The sequence below is a fragment of the Cajanus cajan genome, chromosome 1 (genome assembly GCF_000230855.2).
Source record: "Cajanus cajan strain Asha chromosome 1, NIPB_CcT2T_4, whole genome shotgun sequence".
Classification (NCBI taxonomy): domain Eukaryota; kingdom Viridiplantae; phylum Streptophyta; class Magnoliopsida; order Fabales; family Fabaceae; genus Cajanus; species Cajanus cajan.
The window spans coordinates 16,130,284-16,152,515 of NC_138517.1; the positions used below are offsets into that span (position 1 = coordinate 16,130,284).

Here is a 22,232-nt window from a genome sequence, read left to right on the forward strand (position 1 = left end):
TATATATATATATATATATATATATATATATATATATATCTTCTTCCTCTCTTTCCTCTTGACCTATATGGCATTAAGATAAGTTTGAGAGATACACGGAGTATGCACAGTGAACACTCACAAGGAGAAGATGGAGGTGTCCTAGAACAGAGTCTAGGTACACCTAATCTAAGGGCTAATATATCATATCCGGTACGAGCGAGAGGGCTGAACTACATAAATCTCAGGTTCAAAAAAGCAACACTAAATTCGACACGACTAAAAGGCTAACAATCCATGTCATTGATCAATGCGCATAGATTAATTTCTTGAAAGAAAAATCAATATGCATTTAAGCATTAGCATAGAGGCATCATTGCATAGCATGCATAGGGCACAAGTGTGCACAAAAGGGTATAACTTCACCTTACAAAAAAATAAAAATAAAATAATATAATAAAAAATCCAATCCATTCCTGTCTTGCATTTTCATGTGCATCCATGCATCCATACTCACCATGGGGCATCCACAACCATCCATCAACAATCAACAATTAATCATCCATGAATCAAAAGGACTCCGCAACAAGCGCCTGGAGAGGCATCACAATACTCATGTAGCAGGGGCAACACTGGAATCCCTGTTATCCATCCACTTCTCTGCCCACCAACACAGGGGCACATCAAACATCTCCTGCCCATCCACCTAGGGGCAGTCTTTCATCCCACAACACCAACAAGAAAAGCCAAGAAAGGGAAACACAAATTCCAATTGACAGCATCTGAACAAACGACAAAAGCAGCCCAAATTAGAGGCATCACGACACACCTCCTGCCCAACATCCTTGGGAAAATATCTACCAAAATTCAAGCAAGCCAATGAGGGCACCGACAGTTTCCTCAAAATACAACAAAGGTCTGGAGAGACTATACTCGCATCCCAATACGGTATACGACAAAGCCGTGAGGGAAAGGTCTGGAGAGACTGTACTCGCATCCCAATCCGGTATACGACAAAGCCGTGAGGGAAAGGCCTAGAGAGACTGTACTCGCCTCCCAATTCAGTATACGACAAAGCCGTGAGGGAAAGGTCTGGAGAGACTGTACTCGCATCCCAATCCGGTATACGACAAAACCGTGAGGGAAAGGTCTGGAGAGACTGTACTCGCATCCCAATCTAGTATACAACAAAGCCGTGAGGGAAAGGTTTGGAGAGACTGTACTCGCATCCCAATCCGGTATACGACAAAGCCGTGAGGGAAAGGTCTGGAGAGACTGTACTCGCATCCCAATCCGGTATACGACAAAGCCGTGAGGGAAAGGTCTGGAGAGACTGTACTCGCATCCCAATCCGGTATACGACAAAGTCGTGAGGGAAAGGTCTGGAGAGACTGTACTCGCATCCCAATTCGGTATACGACAAAGCCGTGAGGGAAAGGTCTGGGGAGACTGTAGTCATCTCCCAATCCGGTATACGACAAAGTCGTGAGGGAAGCTGAGCTACGAAAATACTCCCTCTTCAACAAGCTACAAATAAAAGAACGCACTATCACAAGAGACGCAATGGAGCATCTACTTGAAGATCGAAGATCAGGTCTACAGTTTGTTAGCCTTGTTACCCAATAGAGTATGCAACCAACACTCAACTACTCTAAAGGGCGAGGACACGAGCAAATACACCTATCCAAGAGAAGGAACGTAGAAGCGCCAACACCAAAGAGACGAGGAGGAGACCCGAATGAAATGTCTACGTCTTTACTTGCCTTTGGAAAAGCAATACATAGCTACTCCAAAGGACAAGTAAAGAGGGGCAGCTGTAGACACCCAATTTCGTCCGAGGGGCACACAAACAAAGAAATGGACCTCCATTACGAAGGGAAGGGGCTTCCGAAGTAGGCAAACAACAAGACAAGACATCAGAAGGCCTAAAGGCCAGGTGGTTTCAGTAGCCCGGAACGGGCCGTTCCAAAACTCAGAACGGGCCGTTCCAAAATTGGAACGGGCCTTTCTGAACCCCGGAACGGGCCGTTCCAACGTAACTGAAATCAACTAATTATTTTGGGTGGAACGGGCCGTTCCAAACCAAGCAAATCTGGAACGGGCCGTTCTGGAAAAGGAAAATTTGTGTTATTTTCTACTCTGGAACGGGCCGTTCCGTTTTCAGAACGGGCCGTTCCAAGGTACGAAATTTACACATAATAATTGGGCCAGAACGGGCCGTTCCGAAACCGGAACAAGCCGTTCTGGCCCACTGCTGATCCCTATAAATTGAAGTCTTGGGCACAGTTCTCCGGGCGGCCAGAGAAATTTCGAATAAGACTCCTTTGAGCATGAAAATTCTCTATCTCTCTCCCTTCTATTATATTTTTTTGAGATTTGTGTCGCATTTCTATATTCTCTCTCCCTCCTATTGTATTTCTTGAGATTTGTGAGGCATACTGTAGTGTGAAAGATCGCCACAAAGCACCTTTTCCATATTTGAAGATTCAATAAAGCTTGGTCAAGAGGTATTTCATTCAATCTTCTTTTCTTCTTTTTATTCCTCATTTTTTATTTCCTTTTTATTATAATAAACGTCATAATGTAGATATTTTAGAGAAATTGCTTAATTTATATTTTAAGCATGTAAATAAACATTATTAAAGGAGATTTAATATTTAATCTATTAAATCTTATTACGTTATCTTCATCATAGGGTACCGATTTAGGGTGTTGTAGGGGTGCTTAATACCTTCCCTACACGTAATCGACCCCCGAACCCAATTTTGGTTATCAAGGCCATTATTGGATCTTTAAAAACCTTTTCTTTTTCCAATATTTTGAGTAAAATATTGGTGGCGACTCCATGAACCTATTTTCAAAACCATTAATTAAGGATTAGTCTAGTGTCCGGGTATTCCTTAATTAATGAGACTTTTAAAAGGATGTCTAAATCATAGGTCGCAAGATCGGAAATTTTCGGGTTGCAACATGACTCTTTTTAAATTTGAATGTATGAAATTTTTTTTGAAATCTTATCAAGTGTCAAAAATCCACGAAAATTCTACAAAATCCCTTAAAATCCATAAAAATCCTGATTTAAAAGTCTTACAGAATCCATTAAAATCCTAATTTTAAGTCTCGCAGAATCCTACAAAATCTTAAAAGTCATGAAAATCCTGCAAAATCTTTTAAAATCTATAAGATTTTTTTTAACTATAAAAGTCCTTTAAAATCCTAATTTAATACACCCCTAAGTTTCGAACTAATTTTTTGCCTTTCATCTATTTCCATCATCTTTAACATTTCTCATCATTTTTATTAGGTGCTTCTACTCGACATAATTCCTAATAAATCTCTACATAAAATATAATCAAGTGTTATTACTTTTTTTATTAAAATTTTTAAACACCTGTAAAGATTGTATGGGATCATGCATATTTGATAGTCCATAATTTTTGTGTAGGCCCTCCTCGTATTCCAAAATTTGAACTTTGACTTTTTTCCTCGAGAGTGTACCTATTGTGACCTGCCCAACATTTATTTCTCTTTCATATTTTGTTTACAAGGCATCACAGATTAGAACCATGGACATAAAGAGTTAACCCAAGAAAATACCCAAATTATATGCATGTATTTTTTAATAATTTTTCATTAATTAGAATATAAGTTTGGATTTAACTCGACTCTAAAATTAGTTCATGAGTGGAGAAATGTTCTTCACTTACATATTTACATACGATTATGATCACATCATTGATTAATAGAAGATCTCTAATATACTTTCTTGCAATTGAGAATCAGACATTTTTTAACATGAAATAAGGTTGGATATTTATGATTTAATAAGTCTAACAATATTCACTAGAATAGATTATTATTATCTTAAAATTTGAATGTAACTTAAATTTAACTAGAAAAACTAGTTGATGGGACAAAAGTTATTTTTCACTTATATATTTTATACCTTCATTACATCACTGGATAACATGAAATGCCCAACTTGTTTAAAGTCATGGATTGAAGGTTAGTCAATAGAATTTCCATTAATATATTTTTCAATCACGAGTGATTTTCCATGTAATATGATTCTGAGTGTTGTTTCCACTAGACAGTTTCCCCAACCTTAAGTGAAAATCCAAAGCAAAGAGATTATAGTAGATGTGACATGAGCATGAAATCCCACAATAATTGGTAGAACAAAATCCAAAGCAAGCAGAATAAACTATTCTTCGTGACATTATTTTACAAGATTGTAATTTTATTTTCCACAATGATAGCACGGAGTGATTTTTTAGTTTCTTGACACCTTGATGCCTTTACCAAAGGATAAAGATAAAGTGTCAAAAGAAAAAAGAAAAAGGGCGAAGAACTGGCAGGTATATCTACAAGTCCTTTTGCTTTCTTCCATTCTGTTCTGATGGGCCTAGCATGGTGGGACCAAAATGAATTTCGAACTACATTTTTCCTCTTTTGTGTTTATTCAAAGACTCGGTGAAAACTACACACATGCATTATTTATTCATCTTTTGACTGATGAGTATGTTTTGCAACAAATGTTGAACCATCATAAACCGTGCAAACTTGTTCAAGTACACTCTTTTTCTTCCCAACCCTGCTTTTGCCAAATCTAATTTGCCAAAACTCCAGAGAAAGAAGTACTTTTATTAACTTTTAAAACGTAACATGTGACACTAAACCTGAATATCACATTAACTTTATAATACTCTTAGGGTGGTGTTATGGTATTACTCTAATATTCTTCATCAGAATTTCCCACCAAGAAGAATCCACCACAAACATCTTTTTCTTTACATCCCCACAAGTTTCCCGCTCTTGAATACCCTCCAAGGAACCAAACTAGTTACCATATATACTTACAAAGAACAAGACCATCACTATTACTTCCACAAAGATTTCAAGTCCAACATGGGAAACTGCTTGTTAGGGGGCATGTCAGATCCTGAAACAGTGATCAAAGTCACAACATCAAATGGTGGCATCATGGAATTCTATGCTCCAATTACTGTGAGTTTCATCACCAATGAGTTCCCGGGGCATGGCTTATTCCCAAGCCATGACCCATTTTGCAAACCACTTGGCCAATTTGATGAGTTGGTGGCAGGACAGTCATACTACTTGCTGCCACTTAACAACCAACTTGAACACCCTTCTGCCTCCGGCCACATCGCCGGTGACAACCGCGCCATCCGGCAAGGCCATGTTCGTTCTCATAGTGTTCCTACAACCCCCTACCCTCCACTATATAGAATGTCCTTGGACTACCAACACCACCAAGGAGTTGGATTTCTCAAGAAAACTTCCACAGAACCTTACTCTTGTAGGACTAGTACTAGTAAAAGCAGCATTACTACTAGTAGTAAGAGCAGCAGGTTTTGGAAAGTGAAGCTTGTGATAACTCCTCAACAGTTGATGGACATTTTGTCACAAGAGGCCAGAACCAAGGAGTTGATAGAGAGTGTTAGGATTGTGGCCAAATGTGGGGTTGCTGCAGGTGGCATTTTGCCTGCTTCTGCTGCAGCAAGCATAGTGTCTGATCAGTGGAGCCTTTCCAGCAGTGGTAGGAGTGCCTGTGATTCGTCTAAGATTGATGCATTGGTGGTAGATATTTAGCACATTAGTATAATGCATGAAAAATATTAGCAACCTGGTTTAACACACTCTCTGTCTCTACTCTTCTTATTTGCTTAATTGGCTCCTGTTTATTGTCATATATGTTCCTTTGGTGATTTTGTTTTCTTGTAAAACTTCAGTTTAGACACTTTCTGTAATATCATATTGTATAATGCTATGCAATTATCAACGTTAGTTGTACAAGTAATAGTTTGTGTTCTTTAATCAATTTATTTAAGGTTCAAATCTTAATCTCAAGTATGAAATAAATAGATTTTATTAAGAGAAAAAATGCTTATTTTGTGTACTCTCACAGTTCAGTGAAGATTAGTTACAACTTTTAACAATACATATTTCATCCTGATATCATAGTTAAAAAATTGTAAGTACAATTATTATATGTTAGTGGTGATGGCATCTCCAAGGCACAAATGAATGGATCTTAGCTTAATTTTTTATCACTTTGTTGGAAGAGTGCCAAATCAAGCAGGATTTTGCCACAGAAATTGAGGCTTAATTGTCAGCTGATCTATAGTCTATAACTACTCTAGTTGAACTTTGCAGAAATGCTGCTTATACTTGCACCACAAGTGATTAAGTGATGGCTAATATTTTTTTATTTTTATTTTTGATGTTGAGAATCATAATGTGATTATTTTAACAGAAATGTTGTCAACATATATTTAAGAATAAATAAAAATTAACTCCCTCTTTTATTTAATCATGTTGCATACTCTTTTAAAATATTCCTTTTTCAAAATTATATATTGATATCATATAATCATTACTTTAAAAAGAATATTAAAAGCACACAACCTTAAAACTAATATTTTAAAACCCTCAATTATTGGGTGACGTCCCACACTTTGTTTGCAAAGAATGTGTTGTAAAGAGTAAGATGTAACCAATAGAAAATATGTAAAAACTGTTATTCTTCTTTAAATTAACTATAACCAAAACGCAATTATTGTTAGAAACCGCAATATGACAGCATTAAAAAAATCATTAATATGAACTTTGAAGTCTTCATATACCCCACTGAAAGATGTAATCATAATTAGGCTAATACAGGAATAAAATGAGTTTCAGTACGGTAAGCACATTTAAGATTTGGAAAATTTGTCTCGAGAACAAATAAAGTACTTTGACAACATTCACATAACTTAAAAAGGGTACGAACTCATTATTACTCCTAGTATCGTCTTAATCCTGAGGTGTAAAACATTTCAGAGACCCCAATTCACATCAAAGTTACCCCAGAATACCTATCTTGATTTTACCGTGTGCTAGATGTTATCTGGTTCTATCAAATTCAAAATTTTGATAAAATTAAGATCAATAATTCAATATATTGATATCTATAGAAATAGATAAAAGAGTTACTTTTCTCCTCCACCGCTTTTTATATCTACTTTTAATGAGATTATTTTATTTTTAAAATAAAATTTTTATTAAATAATTATGTATTATGTTTTTATTATAAATGAAAATTTTCATTATGCATTACACAATTATTCTTAAAATTATTATTTTTTTTATAAAATAAATAAAGATATGAAATTTTTTATCTTACTAATCAATACATAAAAATGATATTTTACTTTGATATATACATTATTTTTGAAAATTTTTAACTCATTATAAAAATCATATAAATCGCATGATAATAATTAATAAAGGACAAAAAATAAATTTTATATAGAAGTTTTATCTCTAAAATTGTCTGTAATTGCACAATACTCTCACTAACATGTGTATATTCAAAGCGAGACATCATAGAAGTAGGAAATGCCTTCTTTTTCACTAGTTAACAACATAGTATTTTTTTTTTGTTTCACAATGATTGCAATTTAAGGTTTCTGCATACAAATTAAAGATAACAATAAATATATCACTTTTTAATATAATTTACTAAAATAATTCACTTTCTCAATAAATGTATTACTTTTAATTGTAATAGTTGATAATTAATGAAGAATAAATTAGTAAAATTAATATTACATTGAAAAGTGAAAATATCATTTATTTTGAAACATTCATTGTGGGATGAATCACTAGTACAAAATCTGTTATTTACGTCATTGTATTATCGTTGAAAAACGAAAAATCTGACATAAAAAAATGCGGTAGTATTTTTAAAATTTAAACCAAGTTTTTTTACGTCGAACACCATTAAATTTGACGTAAAATTTAAGATCTACGTCGGCCCTCTATATAGTCTGACGTAGATTTAAAAATTTACGTCGGACCTCATGGTGTCCGACGTAAAAAACTTGTTATATCCCTTTTCCCTGATTCATTTCTTCGCGCGCGCTCTAGGGTTTTATTTGTAGAACATTCAGGCAATCTCCGACGACGAGTTTCTACGCATCTTGGGTGTTTTCGGTGACGTTGAACGGCGGCGACAGTGGTGGCAACGTCTATTCATCATTGCAGACCATTTTATCCGATTGTATTGAAGTTTTGGTGCGCATCTTGCTTAGTTAGCGTTTAAGGGTACTCGAAGGTGTTGAGATTCAAGGTTAGTGCAAATAGATTGGATTGGAGGATATTTTTGAACTTAAACATTGTTTGTGTGTGTTGTTTTGGAGGATTTAAGGTTATTCCGTAGGTATATGTTATGAATTTGGGTGTATTGTTTTTGGTACGTATATGTTAAGAATTTGGTTCCTATTTTAAGTCCTTATTGACAATGTGTAGCTATAGTTGTGTATATGATTTTTTGGTACTTGTATGTTATCAATAATATTTGAATTTATCAACTTTGGAAATAATATTGTTATTTGTTTCTCATTTTAGTGTAATAAGCAAACATACTCATTTGAATGTGGCTATTACATTATATATTGGATGAGAGTCATAGTTTCTGCGGGTATTACTGATTCTTGAGTGGAGGTAATTCATATCAAAATTTATTTAAGTATATTTACCTTTATGATAATTAACATTGCATATTAACGATAATTAAATTAATGTTTCAGGTCTTTCAAGATTCATCTTCATTGCCTGAATATGAAATCACAAAGACAAGAGAACAATGGACAATTTTGTTACTTCAAAGTATATGATAGTTACGTTTCTAAGTTTAATTAGTTAGTTGAATATTATATTTCTAGTTTGATAGCATTGACAAACTTAGGTTCTGTAGCTTTTTTAAGATAATAAGGTTTACATTATTGTCTTAATTTATGCTTTTTAAGATTTATATATTATTTTCTTTTTGTGATTAAATTTTGAAATATAAATTATATTTGAATTTGTATTCTAGACTGTCTGGGTTAGGTGTACTACTTGATTTTGTATTCTGGGCTGTATGCATGTTTTGGATGTATCAAAAAGTAAATCAAATTAAAAAAAAAAGCGCATAAAGTTAAGTCGGACATGGTATAGTCCGACGTAAATTTACGTCTTCCGCATTAACGTTGAGCTTATTTCTAACGCAAAAATCCTAAAATAACAGATATAAAATACTTCTTTTGTACTAGTGAATAAAGTATATATATCAATCATAATACTATATATGTAGAGTTTAGTTGTACATCGGTTTTATGATATATATTTCCAAATAAATAATATTAATATAAACATAATATCGTGTTTTATAAAATAATAATAAAATTATATAAAAGTAAAGATGTTTCATTATTAATTAAATGCTTAAAAATTATACTTCTTAAAAAAGTATATGATACCAAATTGATAACTTGAGTTCGTGCTGAATTGTATTATCATGGTGATTAAAAAAAAAAGCAAATAATCATACTTTACTATGTAATTTCATGATTGTTACCCTCATTGGTATCATAGGAAAATAATTGTTGAATAATGATAAAATCATTATCTTTCATTTCATTTCATTATTAGTGAGTATACATGGAGTATCTGTATTCATTAATGAAAAAAGATATTTGAGTATTTAAGGGATGTCCACCCTTAGAAAGATATGAAAATATACGTAGTGAATATAATTGATGATGTGATAAGGCAAAAAATAAAACAAAAAAGATAAAGAACAACAACCGCGGATCTTAATGGAGTGTTTGTATTGTTGGGTGTCTAAAAATCACCACTCTTCAAAAGTAAAGGTCCAAAAAAAGAAAATAGCAATGTTGTAACTAATTTCGTGACTAAACGAGTGTGAAAATAGCATGCACGCAACTAGCTGTGAATACATGTATTGCCTTCCCTATTGGTTTTGTTCAAGAAAGAAAGTCACAAAAACATACTATCACTACAAAAAAAATAGGATTTAATGGGGGTTAATTTTGAATTTAACCGGGGTTATAACCCCCGCTAAACACATTTCCAGGGGTTGCACAAACCCACGGTAAATCATCCGTAGGGAACGTCTTAACGGCGGTTTTTAGAAACCCCTGGAAATTGCAAATTTCTTGGCGGTTTTAAACCCCAACTAATTAGTTGAGGTTTTTAACCCTAGGAACATCTTAACGGCGGTTTTTAGAAACCCCTGGAAATTGCAAATTTCCTGGCGGTTTTAAACCCCAACTAATTAGTTGAGGTTTTTAACCCCCAGTAATTAACAAAGGTTTGTAGCCCTGACTATGTAGTTGCGGTTTCGAAACCCCAAGAAGTAACAAGGGTTTGTAACTCCAACTATATAATTGCGATTTTTAACCCTTAGTAATTAACCAGGATTACGAACCTCTGTTAAGTAATGTGTGTTTATAACCCTCATTAAATAACATGTGTAACCCCTGTAAATTAGCAGGGGTTATAACCCCAGGAATGTGTTGGGAGTTATACAACCCCTATTAATACAATTTAAATTTTTCCTAGCTTATACTTTTCGATAATACATATTTTTACATGATGATAATTGCTATATATAAAAATCTTATTGTTGAGAATTCCGTTGAAGTACTTTTATTTATAATTATAGATTAGGTTACTTCCCTCAACGGACTCAAACACGGCAAGTGTACCGGCCGTACAAGTAGTAAAAATATCGTATCCACAGGGATTAGAACGTAAACTAAGCATTCATTGGCTACTTGTGACTTGAGAACAATCCCAATAAATATGAATGTGAATTTAAGAACAAAACTACTGGAATTGTTAAAACACAAATAAATGGATTAGAAATGAAATGGGGTGAGAAATGGCAAAATGGACACTTGAAGTTGTGGGGGTTTGATTCCACCAAACAAACACTAGTGAATCCTATGTCTCTTGTTACATTCATTGTTCAGTCAACCATAAATTTACTCAGACCTAATTCCTTAGAGAAAGAGCCTAGGTGCAAAATATTGAATATCAATCCCTTGAGTACTCAATACCTCCACCCGCATTACCGGTTAGGGTTTTAAGACTACTAATGGGTCAAGCCCTATCCCTAGGTACAATTCCCACTAGGCATATGTTCAGAACTAATTTCAAGGATATTTCCCAATACTCAATGAAACCTTAAATCATGCAAAGGGTGATCAAGCCAAAGCAAGCATTAAGCATAGAATCATACACAACAAGGAATGAAACAAAACATATATAACATTAAACACAAAGGGATTACAATAGAGTTTGTTGGTTACATCAAAACCCCAATACAATGGATAGAACCTCTCAAAACAAAGAGGGGAAAACTAAAATAGAGATGGAAGAGGAAAGGAAGAACCGAAGGAATGATCCACCGTGGGAGGCTTCCGAAGCCTGAGAATCCCTCCTGCAGAGCTCCTGGAGGCGCCCCTGGGCGAATGGGGGAAAAGAACCCCGAAAATGGCTTTAAATACGAGCCTGGGAGATCAGATTAGGGTTCCGCGCCCGGCACACAATTCTTCGCGCCCGGCACAAGTTCTTCCAGAGAAGTCAAGCACTCTCTGTCTCAACACAAGCCCGGCGCAATTCCTTTTGCGCCCGGCTTAATGCGCCCGGCTTAATTCCTTTTGCGCCCGGCTTAATGCGCCCGACTTAATTCCTTTTGCGCCCGGCTTAATTCCTGGCAGAGATGAAATACTCTGTTTTTGTCACGCCCAGCGCAGGTTATATTGAGCCCGGCGCAGAGCCTCTTCTCTGCTCCTTAGCTTCTTAGGTTTTCCACTCCTTTAACCCTTTTTTTTCCTCAATTCTCTACTTGAATACCTGCATATACAAAAGAAACCAAAATGAGAACAATTAAAATGCAATGATACAAAGAATGGAAGAATTTGATCATTAAATCTTGTATAAAAACAAGTATAATTTAGGCTCATCACTTATAAGAATAAAAAAATGAGAGGATCTTACACAAATAGTAGAACGTTCTTGGAACAGCAAAAGGTTGTGCAAGCAGTTGTCCTGAACAGTAGAGCGTCGTGCAGCCTGAACAATGGGCTTGGGCGAACAGCGGCGTCGAGCGCGTTCTCGACGTAGATGAAGAGACGCTCCTTATGGACAACGACGGTTGAAATACTTGCGGGCGACCTGGAGGACGACGGGGTCGAGCTCCCAAACGTGGAGGACGGCGACGAGATGGAGATTGAGGAGGAGGCGGGCGGCGGTGCCGGTGCCGAAGCTGAGGAGAGGGAAGGAGAAGAGAACGAAAGTGGAGAAGAGAACGAAAGGGAGAAAGGGAAAAATAGGGTTACGCGCGATTTGAAGGGGCTGGGAAAAATGATTGAATTGATAAAAAAAAGGGGGGGAAATGAAAAATAATTAAAAACAAAAAGGTGGGAATCATAATTTTTAATGAATAAATTAAATTAAATAAAAAATATCTAAATGTTACGGGGGTTCATAATAAATCCATCTATTTACTTGGGGTTTTAGTATAAACCACTGAAACTTAACTAAGGTTAATAAAACCCTTGATAATTTCATACATTTCTAGAGGTTATGATAACCCCAGCTAAATAACCCTCGTTAAATCCTAATTTTTTTGTAGTGTATACACAAAGAACAATTCAAGAAACACAAACTAAACAATACCCCATAAAACGAAAAACATAAAACGAAATCATGTAGAAGACCTTATTTAGAGTAAGGAGAGAAAACAATAAAATTTGTATGCTTTAACCAATTTGGTTTTCATCCACAAGAGAGAGCAACTTCTACTGTCCAATAATCAAGGACAAGTCTTTACACACACCAAAAGATTGAATAGATATTAAACCTATTAAACTAATAAAAGTCTATAGAAATGAGCATATGGTCCACAAGATTGAATGAACCACCCATTAGACTAAACATATACATGTTCCAAAAATTTTGAGTCACAAACAACATCCCTTCAAGTGGATTGGTGAAGATCAACCACACTAAGCTTAGTAAGGAGTTTACGAGTAAAAGAGCCTTAGTGCAAAGATTGATTGCTTGATCTTTGGAAGAAATAGGAAGCAATTGCGTTCGACTAGAGTGATGTAACAGTAACGTTCCCAACAAACAAATGAATAACAATGTCCTGTATTGTATTATGTATTGAGTATGGGTTTCTTACAATGAAGTATGAAAAAAACTCTAAGACATATATCAGAATAGAGAAACAAATGGAAATAGCATAACAGAGAATGAAGAAATCCCAAAGAGGGCCAGAGGAGGAGAAAGACAGATCATAAATTCCACACCCCTCATTACTTTTGTTTTCTTCTTTTATATTTACTTTAACCCCCAACGTAATCCTTGAGCTGAGTTAGTTACTCTTTTCCTCTCACTTTTTCGATTCACCATGATTTCAACATTACCATCCACGTGTCCCACTCCCGTAACGGTATTCCCATGCATTTCATCAGTCATTTCTTCTGCACTCGTGACATTTCCTCCCCCATAAAAGTCAACCTTGTCCCCAAGGTTGAAGTTAGGATAAAAATCCTGGACTAATGATAGATCTTCCCAAGTAGCTTTAGTTGTATCCATTCCTTCCCATTGGACCAAAACCTGAGGAATCTGATCATGGCCACGTAAAATAATTCTAGACTGCAATACCTTAGAGGGTTGAATAATAGGACCAAATTCAGCAGTCAATAGTGGAAGAGGAACATATGGTTGCTGATGTTCACCTCTGCAAGGTTTCAACAAGGAAACATGAAACATGGGATGAATCTTGGCAGAAGCGGGGAGGAGTAGTTTGTAAGCCACAGAACCAATTTTCTGCAAAACTGGAAAAGGACCAAAATATCGAAGTCCCAATTTCTGATTTTTGCGTAAAGCAACTGAGTGTTGCCGATAAGGTTGAAGCTTAACGAAAACCAAATCACCGACGTTAAACTCCAAATATAATCGTTTCCTATCTGCATATTTCTTCATATATTGCTGAGCTTTTAGCAAATTATTCTTCAACTGGCAGATAACTAAATCACGGTTCAACAATAATTCTTGTAAAGAAGGAGGGTCTTGATGGTCTACAGTATACTTGGTAATTGTGGAAGGATGTCGGCCATAGACTGCTTGGAAGGGAGTCATACCAATGCTGGACTGAAATGAGGTATTATACCAAAACTCCGCCCATGAAAGTAACTTACTCCAGCTTTTGGGATTGTCAACTGTGAAACATCTTAAGTATATTTCCAAATCCAATACGGATTTCCGCAGCAGCCCTTGGAACACCGAATTCATTAAACTCTGAAAGGTGGCTGGTGCGTTGGTGAGGCCAAATGGCATGACAAGCCATTCATAGTGGCCTTGGTGTGTTCTAAAAGTTGTTTTAAATCTGTCCTCTGGAGATACAAGTATTTGATGGTATCCCGAACGAAGATCGAGGTTAGAAAAGTATTTCGCTCCAAAGAGTTCATCAAGCAATTCATCAACAGTAGGAATAGGGAAAGAATCTTTGATTATTATGGCATTTAATGCTGTATAATCAGTGCAAAAACGCCATGTCCCATCCTTTTTTTTAACCAAGAGAATCGGTGAAGAAAAAGGACTGGTGCTCGGGGCTATGATTCCCTCCTGTAGCATCTCGGCAACCATTTTCTCGATTTGTTCCTTCTGGCTGTGAGGGTATTGATAGGGATGGACCTTAACAGTCTGACTATCCGGAATTAAAGGAATAGCATGGTTGTGTGACCTGTCCGGGGATAACCCAATATGTTTGTCAAACACCCTTTTGTAGGTGTGAAGCAACCGAGAAATACCCGGATGAATGTCAGCAGGTAAGTCAAGCCATTGAGCGGAAGGAAGCTCCTCGGACTGAAGTTGCAGTGTATACAATTCGGCAATGGCATGAGTGTTGCACATGCGTCTGATATGGTGAAACTGAGCGGAACGTGGTAAGTTAGACTGGTCACCATGTAATGTAACAAATTCACCCTCCAAATAGAATTTTAAGGTCAGAGCACTATAATCAGAAACATGGGGTCCCAATGTAGAAAGCCAAGAAGCCCCTAAAACAACATCTGCACCAGAGACAGGAAGCAAATAAACTGGCAATTTAATAGTATGCCCCTGAATTGTGACCGTCACATCTTTGACCAATCCTTCCACTGTAAGGGAATTTCCATTACCAACCAGGACCTGGAAACTGGAAATGGGCTCAATAGGTAACTTCAAATAATGAGCCAAGCGTGGTTGTAAAAAATTGTCGGAACTCCCACTATCAAGCAAGATTTTGACATTGACACCGTTAATCGAGCCATGAAATCGCATAGTGCCCAATCCGGATGAGCCGTTTAAGGCATTAAAAGAAACATGATGCTCTCGGTTAACATCAGGGCAGGGACTGGATATTGGGTCTGGCGGTGCTAAGTCTATAGGTGGATCGTCATCGTCTTCTATATGAAGTAATAGGTATTGTTTGTTAGGACAGCGATGCGTAGGGGAAAATTTATCGTCACATGTATAACAAAGGCCCTTCTCGCGTCTGATTTGCATTTCGGCTGGAGATATTTTTTTGATATTGGGTGATTTAGGGAGGTGGGTAAAAGGTTTCTGGGAAGGGTTAGGCAGAATCGCAGGTATGGATGGTGTTTGCTGATTGGTGTTTAGGTAAGGGGATGGGGTTGTGTTAAGGTGTCTGGAATAAGTGGTGGTATAAGCTGGTTTGGTGGAGGTGGAATATTTTTCCTCGTAGAGCTTAGCAAGGGAGACGGCTTTAAGGAGGGAATGAGGACTCTGAGCAATGACATCACGGCGAATATCAGTTTTCAAGCCACTAATGAAGCAATCTAAGAGGGCATCTACCGTAATCCCAGTAACTCTGTTAGCCAAAGCAGTAAATTCGATATAATAATCATTAACCGAACCTAATTGCGAAAGCTTAAACAAGGTAGAGCGGGGACACTCAAAAGGGGAGGGACCAAATTCCAACTCCAATGCTCGAGTAAAAGCAGCCCGGGATGGGAATGGATTGTTCTTACTCATCATCTGAAACCAAGGAACCACATCCTTGTCCATATGTACCGCTGCAATCGTCAAACGGTGTAAATCTGGAGTAGAATAATACTCAAAAAATTGTTCCGCCTTGAAAATCCATTGTAACACATTCGAACCATCAAAGCATGGGAAATCCAACTTGATGTTGCGGACCTGAAAGGGTTGTGTGTTGGGATGCATCATAGTTGAGTTCGAGCCACCAATGGAGGACGTATTGGTCACGTGCTCGAGAGCTAATTCAAGCTTCTTAAACCTGGCAAAATAATCGTGATCTCGTTTTTCCATGAGCTCCAAAAGCTTCTTGACATTAGCATCCAGGTCCTTCAAGCGAGTATTCTCATCCATGGTGGCAATGAAAGCACCAAATGTAACAGTAACGTTCCCAACAAACAAATGAATAACAATGTCCTGTATTGTATTATGTATTGAGTATGGGTTTCTTACAATGAAGTATGAAAAAAACTCTAAGACATATATCAGAATAGAGAAACAAATGGAAATAGCATAACAGAGAATGAAGAAATCCCAAAGAGGGCCAGAGGAGGAGAAAGACAGATCATAAATTCCACACCCCTCATTACTTTTGTTTTCTTCTTTTATATTTACTTTAACCCCCAACGTAATCCTTGAGCTGAGTTAGTTACTCTTTTCCTCTCACTTTTTCGATTCACCATGATTTCAACATTACCATCCACGTGTCCCACTCCCGTAACGGTATTCCCATGCATTTCATCAGTCATTTCTTCTGCACTCGTGACAAGTGACACCTCTCCCTAACTGTGATAGTCACTCTCAAGGTAATTTTATGGAGCACAAATCCTCTTTTGTTGGAAAAGATCAGTGTCCAATTTAAAATATCTCACCGATAATGATGGATTGGCAACAATATAGAGCACAATCCTATTATCACATTATTATACCAGTTATTTAGAACATTGATCGCCTAAACCCTCAAGAAGGTAATGGAGTTATTGCTAAGTTTTACATGTTGAAAAAATAATTCAAATTTTTAAATTTAAATATTTGACATATTATTTAGTTTAAAAAATATTGATTTTTTTAGTATATTATTTAGCATTGAAATATATTATATTTATTTTAGAGATTTATTTTCTCTTTTAAGATTAATATATAAGGTCAATAAATAAAAGATTTTTTAGACGAGAAGAATTACTTGACCTGTAGAAGGGGTCACTACCTTAAATGAGAAAGAATTATATGAAGGAAGATTTCCAAGTTATGTCAAAACACCTGTGAAGAAGGGTTTTCAAATTTTGCTAGAAAACTTGTGAGGGAGGAGATTTCAAGTTTCATCCATAAAATTTGTGAGGAAAGAATTTTCAAGTTTCACTTACAAAACTTGAATGAAAGATTTTCAAGAACATATATGTAATATATTTTAAAATAATGATCATCTTTGTAAATGTAGATATGGAAGACCGAATCACATTAAATAAAATTTTGTGTGACCTTTTTCTATTTCTTGATGGTGTTGACTTATTTGTATTATCTCATTTTTATACATAAAAAAAAAGAAGTTTTTTTTTTCTTTGCAATAGTTCATAACTCAATTGTCCTACTAACATGGCCTAACTTCAAAGAACTTTAGGCGGATTCATGTTTAACAAATTAATATATTTTAATGATAGGATTATCTTTCAAGTCGTCCTAATTTTGTTCAATGTCATGTGTATTTGATAATTTTTTAAACAATTATGTGTTTAACAATATAACTTCTTAACTTAATAAATAATATTTAATCTAACATGATATTATATATGTATTGATATTATTTATCTTGTAATATATTGTAAATTATATTTTAATGGCAGTTGTATTATGTTAATAAGTTAATTTAATCCAATCTTATTTATATTTGTTAAATCTTGAACAAATTAAGTTTAAATTCACAAAATTGACTTTAAACTTTGTTGAATAGATACGAAGAAACTTGTCACAAGAATACACTTAAATACTTTAACTTACATGTGAGAGTCACAAGTGAACGATGCCTAGCCTCTAAAGAAGACTTATCCACGAATCGTATAAACAAACTAATTAAGTATCAAAAGTACTTGCATTCATTACAGGTGAATATGTCTCTTCAAAATGAATATCAGGTCTTTGTGAATATCCATGAACAATTAGTCTTGCTTTGTATCTCATAGTTTCACCATTTTTATTTCTTTTTTGCACAAAAAATTATTTGTATCCAATTGGTTTCACATCTTTAGGTGTGTGTGTACTATTGGTCCAAAAACTTTTCGCTTAACAAACAAGTCTAATTTTTTCTCAATTGCATGTTTTCATTTTGGTTAATCATTTTTTTTGTCAACAATCCTTAACGGGATTTAGTTCTTGATCCTCGATATCATTTATTACATTTAGCATTATATTATATGCAAACACATCATCAAAATTTACGTTGTTTTGGTTCCATCGTGTTTCATTCATAATATAATTTATTAAGATCTCTTCTTTTCAATGATTTTAGGTACCTAAGTTTCTTCTAGAATATTAGTTATGTTAGAAGAATTTTTGAATTTTTACATCCTCAACTTGGCCATCTTTCTCTTTAGTTCCATTTTTTTAATCAAGGATTTTTATTTTTGGAACCAATTATTCTACCATGCTTCAGACATATTTGTGACTCGTTTGCAATATTAGATTGTCCAATCGAGACTTTGACTCTTATTGGAGCATTAACAATTTGTACATATGACTAAGTCATCCTATTTAGATCTGTGAATACATGTGATTATTATTGGTTGGCTAATTTTGCAAATGAATTATTCTTTTGAACTTTAATTTACATTTTTTTGTACAAGGATCAATATGAGATAGTGATAATTCATTCCAACTAATATTTTTTCTAGTTTATTTTTTTTTTATTAATGTTGGAAAAATCAACTCATTAAAGTGGTAATCAGCCATCGAGAAATAAATAAATATTCGGTTAATGATCTAAGATACTTTATTACAAATGATGATTCATATTCAACATATATTCTCAACCTTCTTTAAGGACCCATTTTAATTCTTTGAGGTGGGGAAATTGGAACATATACAACACACCAAAAAAAGATTAAATGAAAAATATGAGGTTGCTCACCAAAAATAAATTGTAAAAGAGTGAATTTCTGATAGTTTGTTGGTTTGATGCAAATTAATATTATAGCATGCAAGATTGCATACTCCCAAGTTGGTATTGAAAGTTTTGATCTTATGAGTAATAATCTTGCAATCAATTTTATACGTTTGATGAATGACCTACAAGTTCATTTTGTGTATGAACATGTATTATTGGATATTCAATAAGGGTGGGCATTGGGCGGGTTCGGTCGGATTCGGGTGAAAAATATTCAACTCATTGTAAACCGATTTTGAAAAAATGTGACCCATATCCAACCAACTGAGCTTTCGGTTTGAGGCGGTTCGGGTTGAAATGGATTCGGATTTGAGCGGGTGGATACAATTGGGTTTAAGGTTTTTTGTAGATCAAGTTATCTTAATGAAGATGAAGCTTAAAACGGTAAAAAGAAAAATTTAAAATAGTGTACAAAAATAAAATGAAGGTGACAATAAATGGTTTAAGTAGATTCGTAGATGAAACATTCACAAACTAAAGAAGCAAAAACAAAAGATAACAAAATCCATAGTTGTTACATGCAAAAGAAATCTAAAGTTAGATATAAAACCCATAAGAAATCACAGCCGCACAAGTTGTACTCAAAATGGACATAGGAAGATGGAAAAGAAAGACAAAGAAACAAACAAAAAGAAAATTCTAAAAATGGACTAGTGTGTTGAGAAGTTGAATGAGGAAGGAGAAGACAAAAGAAACATCTAGGTTATGAGAAAAAAAGAAAAAAATAAGTTACAAATTGATGGCTATATTATACTTGAAATAAAGACTTTTGAATTTGAACCATTATTGTTTAGTTATACAAAAGTAATAAAAATTTAAACTTATCTCATTTTCGGTTGGGTTCGATTTTTAACGGGTTTAAAAATTAAAAACCGAACCCGCCCAATATAACCTGTATAAAATCAAAATTTTAACCCGATTTACCCATAAAACCCGCCCAAACCCACCCAAAAGTAATATTTTTTATTGAGTTTTTCGGGTTCGATTTGGGTCTCGGTTTTATGCTCACCCCTAATATTCAATATCAATTCCAATAGACATATAATACTCATTAAAAACATGAGATATGAATTCATCAGCATTATTTAAACAAATTTTCTTAATTAGATAGTCAGGAACGTAAGTTCTTAATCTAATTAGTTGAGCTAATAATCTCACAAATGCCTAATTTGGAGTTGATAATAAACAAACATGTGATCATCTTGTCGATACATTTATTAAAACCATAAAATATCTAATTGGTCCTTATGGAGTATATTGATCCACAAATATCATCCTGTATTCGTTCTAAAAATAAGATAAATTCATTCTTAATTTTTTTTAGGGATGGTGTCATTATTAACTTCCCTTGTGAACAAACGACACATGAGAAAATATTTGATTTTAGAATCTCCTAGTTATTCAATAAATGTCTACATGATTTTTCAATTATTTTTTGCATTATAATAGACATGAGATGACTTTACCGATCATGCTATATAACAAATTTATTTTGATTTGTAAATTTTTGTTTTACAAGAATATGTGTTTTAATTGTACTAATATATATGTATAGTACAAATCATAAAAAAAATAACAATTTTTTCAACAAATATTTTTTATTCATGTAAAATCTTATGATTTCAAGATACCTTACATTATCTTAAACTTAATAAGTTTTTACAAAACTTATAATAATATAGTACATTATTAATTTTATAGTACCATATAACATTAACTTCTTACATTATTGAATATGAGAATACAAAAAATCAATATATTGTGTATTTTCATACACTGGTTTAATCTTAAAAAGTACACCAACTTTTATACCATAGTGATGATATATATAAACTAAAAATGAATGTTTTATATAAAAAAAGACATTTAGAAGACATATAAAACTTTACTTTATCATTGTGAGAAATAAATGACTTAGTGTAGCTTATAATTTATAAAATAAACATATAAAACAAGTAAATTTTTCTCTCAATAATAGTTAATGACAAAATGATAAAATAATTTAAAAAATTATAAAATATATTTATGTCATTGCTAAATTGACTTTACGATAAAGAAACGACATAAAAAAGAATAATATGAAAAAGAAAAAAGATTTCAATTAATATATCAATTTTGAGAGAAAACTAATAATTTATTAATAAGTATATATGATAATTGAATATTTACATAAAAAATAATACAATAAAAATATAAGTGATAATAATATATATTAAATATAAACATCCATTGATTGAATCATGGATTATTATTCGCAAAATATTTAAAATATTACCGGAAATACAGATTGTCCATTGTTGCTAAAGCCTTGTATTAATTTAAGGCACGATGAATGACGAAACATAATTCCTTTGCGTGGACACTATGCAGAATCATTGACCAATCTTTTGTGTGTTGCTGTAAAAAATAGTTGTACCAAAAATCAAGGGAATAATCGAATTTAGTTTGTGGGGCATATAATTAAACTCCTCCAGATAACCAATAAGTGCGGTGCCGAAAGAGGATATATGCTACCTTCAACACAAGCTTTTTGAGTCTTTTGTGTTTTTTTGACACCTAAATAAACTATTGGACCACTTTTCAAGTCAACCAACAAATCATTATACTATACCATAAGTTTCGATTTGTCTTTTTTTTTTTCATCACATTTTTCTTGAAAGACAGTTCTATATTGTTTCTGAAACTTTAAAAACAAAACCATATAATGAAAATTAAATATTTTTTTTGAAACCTAAATAAAAAAATTTAAAATACATACTTTAAAAAGTTTAGAAATTAAACTATGCTATTTCTCATATTTTTAGATATTTCAGACTTCTATTTAAGTTCAAAACAATTGATTTTTTTTTAGAATTTTAAAGTCTAATTAACATTTCTCTCTCAAATATATCCTTATTCAATATTCACTATTAGTGGTGAATGTAGGAAGAATCAATATAATAAGAGTCTTACAGGATACTCACGAGAAGATAAAGTGTAGTTGATTCAACACTAAAATATTAATTTAAGTTCGTAATTAGGAAAGAGAAAAAATAAATGAAAGTTCAAAAAGTGTTTTTTTTTTCTTCTTTTTGTGCGAATGTGCAAATATCTTTTTTGATGTATTAAATAAATGACATTTTAATCCAACTGTAATGATATTTTACTTCCACTAAATATTTTTAATTTATGTTCATTACCCTTAATTTTTTAC

At 33.9% G+C, this 22,232-nt stretch overlaps 2 protein-coding genes across 2 annotated transcripts; one reads left to right on the forward strand and one right to left on the reverse strand.

Moving 5' to 3' along the window:
* Window positions 1–4,602: 4,602 nt before the first annotated feature.
* LOC109804408 (uncharacterized) lies at window positions 4,603–6,151 on the forward strand. The gene has a single exon (XM_020366226.3). The coding sequence runs from the start codon at window positions 4,888–4,890 to the stop codon at window positions 5,590–5,592; it is 705 nt and encodes a 234-aa protein (XP_020221815.1). The 5' UTR covers window positions 4,603–4,887; the 3' UTR covers window positions 5,593–6,151.
* A 5,822-nt stretch (window positions 6,152–11,973) lies between these two features.
* On the reverse strand, window positions 11,974–16,631 carry LOC145949656 (uncharacterized). Its single transcript, XM_083060281.1, has 3 exons — window positions 16,536–16,631; window positions 13,222–16,299; window positions 11,974–12,189 (listed from the first exon to the last, which is right to left on the reverse strand). Exons 1-3 carry the CDS (start codon window positions 16,629–16,631, stop codon window positions 11,974–11,976), a joined length of 3,390 nt encoding a protein of 1,129 aa, XP_082916407.1.
* Between the last annotated feature and the right edge of the window lie 5,601 nt (window positions 16,632–22,232).

Excerpts from the sequence above, each read along its gene's own strand:
- LOC109804408 (XM_020366226.3), top strand. The coding sequence starts at position 4,888 with ATGGGAAACTGCTTGTTAGGGGGCATGTCAGATCCTGAAACAGTGATC.
- LOC145949656 (XM_083060281.1), bottom strand. The coding sequence starts at position 16,631 with ATGACTGATGAAATGCATGGGAATACCGTTACGGGAGTGGGACACGTG. Across the intron at positions 16,300-16,535 it reads GAAAAAGTGAGAGGAAAAGA|GACATTGTTATTCATTTGTT; the intron begins GTAACTAACTCA and ends AATACAATACAG. Across the intron at positions 12,190-13,221 it reads GAAAAAGTGAGAGGAAAAGA|CCCCTTCAAATCGCGCGTAA; the intron begins GTAACTAACTCA and ends CATTTTTCCCAG.